The sequence below is a fragment of the Macaca thibetana genome, chromosome 4, assembly GCF_024542745.1.
Source record: "Macaca thibetana thibetana isolate TM-01 chromosome 4, ASM2454274v1, whole genome shotgun sequence".
Taxonomy (NCBI): Eukaryota; Metazoa; Chordata; class Mammalia; order Primates; family Cercopithecidae; genus Macaca; species Macaca thibetana.
In genome coordinates, this window is record NC_065581.1 from 27,727,302 (window position 1) to 27,733,117 (window position 5,816).

Consider the following 5,816-nt stretch of genomic DNA (forward strand, 5'->3'; position numbering starts at 1 on the left):
ATTGTTAAAATGGCCATATCAGCCAAAGTAATCTATAGATTCAATGCTATTCCTATCAAACTATGAACGTCATTTTTCACAGAGGTAGAAAAGCTATTCTAAAATGCATATGGAACCAAAAAAGAGTCCCACTGGCCGAAGCAATTCTAAGAAAAAAAGAACAAAGCCAGAGTCATCACATTACCCGACTTCAAACTATCCTATAAGGGCTACAGTAACCAAAACAACATGGCACTGGTACAAAAAGAGACACATAGACCAATGGAACAGAATAGAGAACTCAGAAACAAAGTCACAAACATATAGCCATCTGATCATTGACAAAAATAAGCAATGGAGAAAGGACTTCCTATTTAATAAATCGTGCTGGAATAGCTGGCTAGCCATATGCAGAAGAATGAAACTGGGCCCTTATCTGTCACCATACACAAAGATTAACTAAAGATAGATTCAAGTTTTAAATGTAAGACTCAAACTACAAGAATCGAAGAAGAAAACCTGGGAAACACCATTCTGAACATGGGGCTTGGGAAATAATTTATGACGAAGTCCTCAAAAGCAATTGCAACAAATACAAAAATTAACAACTGGGACCTAATTAAACTAAAGAGCTTCTGCATAGAAAAAGAAACTGTCAACAGAGTAAACAGACAACCTACAGAATTGGAGAAAATATTTGCAAACTATGCATCCAACAAAGGCATAATGTCCAGAATCTCTAAGGAGCTTAAACAATTGAACAAGCAAAAAGCAAATAACACCCATTAAAAATGGACAAAAGAAATAAACAGGCACTTCTTGAAAGAAGACGTACAAGGAGCCAACGAACATATGAAAAAATGTTAATCATCACTAATCACCAGAGAAATGCAAATCAAAACCACAGTGAGATATTATCTCATACCAGTTGGAATGGCTATTATTAAAAAGTCAAGAAACAACAGATGCTGGCAAGGCTGTGGAGAAAAGTGAATACTTATACACTGTTGGTGGGAAAGTAAATTAATTCACCCATTGTGGAAAGCAGTTTGGGGATTTCTCAAACTTAAAACTACGATTCCACTCAGCAATTCCATTACTGGGTATATATCCAAAAGAAAACAAATCCTACCAAAAAAACACATGAACTCATATGTTCATCACAGTACTATTCACAATTGCAGAGACATGGAATGAGCCTAGGCACCCACCAACAGTGAATTAGATAAAGAAAATGTGGTACGTATATACCACGGAATACCATGAGTCATAAAAAAGAAAAAAATCATGTCATTTGCAGCAACATGCAGCTACAGGCCATTAACCTAAGTGAATTAACACAGGAATAGAAAACCAAATACTATATGTTCTCACTTATAAGTGGGAGCTAGCCATTGGGTACTCATGGACATAAAGATAGCAACAGTAGACACTAGGGACTACTAGAGTGGGTAGGTGGGGAGGGGGACAAGGGTTGAAAATCTAACTATTGATACTGTGCTCAGTACCTGGGTGACAAGATCAATCATACCCAAAACCTCAGTATCACAAAATATGCCCAGGTAACAAACCTGCAAATGTACCCCCTGAATCTAAACTAAAAGTTGAATTAGAAAAAAAAAAAGAAATCAAGAATTATAGGCTGGGTGCAGTGGCTCACGCCTGTAATCCCAGCACTTTGGGAGGCCAAGGCAATTGAATCACCTGAGGTCAGGAGTTTGAGACCAGCCTGGCCAACATGATGAAACCCTGTTTCTACAAAAAATACAAAAATTAGCCAGGCGTGGTGGCACTTGCCTGTAATTCCAGCTACTCTCCATAGGCTGAGGCAGGAGAATTGCTTGAACCCAGGAGGCGGAGGTTGCAGTGAACTAAAATTGTGCTACCATACTCCAGCCTGGGTGACAGAGTAAGACTCCGTCTAAAAAAAAAAAAAAAAAAAAAAAAAAAAAAAAAAAAAAAATTATTATACATATCTCTATAACATAGTTTAGTAATTGTTATTCTAAATGAAGCCAGAATATATATGTATATAGTCACAAGGTAACTGATGGCAAAATATATATAAAATTTTGTCATATGGGCTTTAGAACTTACCAATATGCAATTTATTAGATCAATTAATGGCTCATTTAAAAAAATATAAAATACTTCAATCTCCATCACTCTGGTTTCTCTACTATTTTCTCATAATTCTTTAAAGGACCCTGACATTGCCTTTGAGCTGACATCAAAATTTGTCTCTGGAAATCTAGTATATCATTTAGTTAGACTTTAAGATATGAATACATTTTTATTAAGGAATGTCCCCTCGTATTTCAATATACTCTATTAGTGTTTTCTCCTATTTTCCTTTAAATTATAACTCATTTCTAAAAATAAAGGATAGAAACTCAGCAAGCAGCATACCTTTATTTATTTTAACTGTTAGCACAGCTGTTCCTAAAGTGTGGTCTCCTAACAGGCAACATAAGTATTACCTGGAAATTTGTAGAAATGCAAATTATCAGGCCTCACCCCAGACTTACTGCATTAGAAGGTCTGGGGGTAGGTGACCCCCACCAATCTGAACTTTAAAAGCCCTACAGATGATTCTGATGCAAGTTAAAGTTTTAAGATCCACCATGTTGGGTTAGAATTATGCTGAAATTTATGTTGTTACTGTAAGGTTTTGAAGTAAAACATTCTAATTGTATTTCTTAGTTACTGCATTTTATACTTTTATGACATATTTGATAAAAGAAAAAATTGGAAAAAGAATAATAATGAAGCAGTTAATATAATTATAGTGTAACTCACAAAATCAACCAAATAATCAACTTGTAGTGTTTATTTTCTCTAGCATTTTTACGGGCTCTGAAGTCCATATGGAAGAAGTTGAAATTACGATCTATGTTACCTCAAGGGAACTAACATGATATTAATAAGCATTTCTTTTTGTACAAGAAATGTGCATTAAACAAGCTGTGGACATGATTATATAATGTGCTTTTTAATGACTTAACCTATAAGTGCTTGCTTTCGTTTCCTTTTTTTTTGAGATGGAGTCTCACTCTGTTGCCTAGGCTAGAGTGCAGTGGTGTGATCTCTACTGCAACCTCCACCTCCTGGGTTGAAGCGAGTCTCCTGCCTCAGCCTCCCTAGTAGCTGGGACTACAGGCCCACACCGCCACGCCCAGCTAATTTTTGTATTTTAGTAGAGACAGGGTTTCACCTTTGTTGCCCAGGCTGGTCTTGAACTCCTGACCTCAGGCAATCCACCCGCCTCAGCCTCCCAAAATGCTAGGATTACAGGCGTGAGCCACCATGCCTGGCCCCTTTAAGTGCTTTCGAGGTTAAAAGGAGAGAGATAATATATACAATAGAGGAATAATTTTAAAAGGTTAAAAGCAGGCATTTGATTTCAGTCTAAAATGTAGCTACAACTTTATTTGGTAGATGGAATAAGACACTTCAACTTAGGAGAAGTGCAAAGTACAGAAACAACAAGATCTAAGTAAAACTGGGGGTTGGAGAATCATTGTGGATTTTAGTATTGTGTTGATGTGCGAATAGTGTTAAAATTTAGGCTAGGGCTGTTAACCTTATATCGATAATTAAGACAAGGTTTTGGATACTTCTGTTAGATCTACAATTGTCTGAAAAATAATTTGTGCCATGGAGTTTGTGTGTGTATGTGTGTAAGGATGAGGGCATCTGTATGTGTATCAAATGTTTTCTTTCTGGGGAAAGAATTTCTAAGCTTTTATTCTGGTTTCAGAGAAGTCTAAGACTCTTCCTGATGTATACAGACTAGTGCTAAGATGTTTGAGACCTTAAAGATTTTAAGGCTACGCTATTTTGATAATTCATAAAAGATCAGTTCTCAAGATTTGTGCAATGAATATATTTAGGCAGTGGAAAACAGATATAGTTCTCTGTCGACATTTTATTTGAAGACCACCATAATAGTTTTTCTAAGAATAGTAATGATAAAGCAATTTGGTGAGAATTAAATTATAAGCTATGTAAAATTGATGTCTTTAAAAGGCCTATAATTTGGGAATTCCTTATTTATTTATTAACACCCTTGCAAGCAACCTCTCAAAAACTCCCTTTACATCTTTGTTTCTAAGTGTGTGTGTATGTGTGTATTACTGAAGAAATGATTTCTGGATCAGAAAAGTCTAGTTTACATTGAATTGTACAAACATTGATGTAAAGTTTGACAAACCTTGAAAATGTTTTGATTAGTTTTTGGTGCATTGGAAGGCCAGTTCTGGGGGCTTGTTCAATGAAAATGTTTAGGCAACAGAAATAAATATAGCTTTTTGTCAAGGAAATTTTCTTTGAGGGAGATTACAATAGTTCTCTATATTAATGACAAAAATAGGGCAACTTGCAGAGAAGTTAGTAAGCTAAGTAAGCATTGTGTCTTTAGCAAAACTTATCATTTGTATATTTCTTATTTCTTGATTAAGAAGACTCTTGCAACCAACCTTTTAAAGGCTTCCTTTACCTCTTTGTTCCTAAGTGTATATATAAGGGGATTCAGCATGGGTGCAATGATTCCATAGAAGAGAGAAACCATCTTTCCCCGGTCTTTGGAGTGGGGTGAAGGTGGTTGCAGATACATGGAGATAGCTGTACCATAAAAAAGTGACACCACAATTAGATGGGAGCCACATGTCCCAAATGCCTTTCGTCGACCTTCAGCAGACTGGATTCTCAACACTGCTTGGACAATAAAAGCATACGATATAAGGACAAGTGTCACGGGTATTAGAAGGAACAGCACACTGATGAAGAATAGTTCAGCCTCATTTGCTGTTGTCTCAACACAGGACAACTTGAGCAGAGCAGGGACTTCACAGAAGAAGTGATCCACTTCTTTGTGACCACACAGTGGCATCTTAAGTGTCCAGGTGGACTGTAATACTGAATTGCTAAAGCCACTAATCCAGGATGCAGCTGCCAACTGGAGGCAGAGCCTCTGGTGCATGACAATTGAGTAATGTAGTGGCCGACAAAATAGCTACAAACCTATCAAAGGACATGATGGCCAGGAGAAGACATTCAGTGGAACCCAAGGCCAGGAAAATGAAAAACTGGGCCACACAGCCACCATAACTGATTACTTTCCTGGTGTTGCATATGTTTACCAGCATTTGTGGAACTGTACTTGTGGTATAGCAAAGGTCCAGGAGTGAGAGATTGCTAAGAAAAAAGTACATAGGGGTGTGGAGTTTGAAATCCAAATGTAACACAAGAATTATTGTCAGATTGCCAAAGATTGTCAAGATATAGGAAAACAGAAACATCACAAAGAGTGGAATCTCTAGCCATGGTTGATCTGTGAAACCTAACAGAATGAACTCCTGTGGGACACTCTTATTTACCCAATTCATGTTGAATGGTTCAACTCTTCATTCTCTGAAATACAAGAAGTCAGGAAGTTAACAACACACTTACTGATTTTGTCAGCTATAATCATTTTGCCAGCTATAATCATTTTGCTAGCAATTTACATAAAATTACAGACTGATCCAATTAATGTGAAAAAGTATTGATAAAAATATAAATATTTATCCATCCAAGTATTTAAAAAGTGTTTATATATTTGTAACAGCGTATCAGCAAAGTGAATTTCAAGAATCCATTTTTTTTTTTTTTTTTTTTTTTTTTTTTTTGAGACGGAGTTTCGCTGTTTTGCCCAGGCTGGAGTGCAATGGCGCCATCTCAGCTCAACGCAACCTCTGCCTCCATGGCTCAAGCAATTCTCCTGCCTCAGCCTCCCCAGTAGCTGGGATCACAGGCATGTGCCACCACACCTGGCTAATTTTGTATTTTTAGTATTG

At 36.8% G+C, this 5,816-nt stretch overlaps 1 protein-coding gene across 1 annotated transcript; it reads right to left on the reverse strand.

Moving 5' to 3' along the window:
- Positions 1-4,171: 4,171 nt before the first annotated feature.
- LOC126952357 (olfactory receptor 2B2) lies at positions 4,172-5,608 on the reverse strand. The gene is given in 2 exon segments (XM_050786814.1): positions 4,172-4,987; positions 4,989-5,608. Coding segments are annotated over 2 exon segments (942 nt in total). The 5' UTR covers positions 5,367-5,608; the 3' UTR covers positions 4,172-4,423.
- Positions 5,609-5,816: the final 208 nt, after the last annotated feature.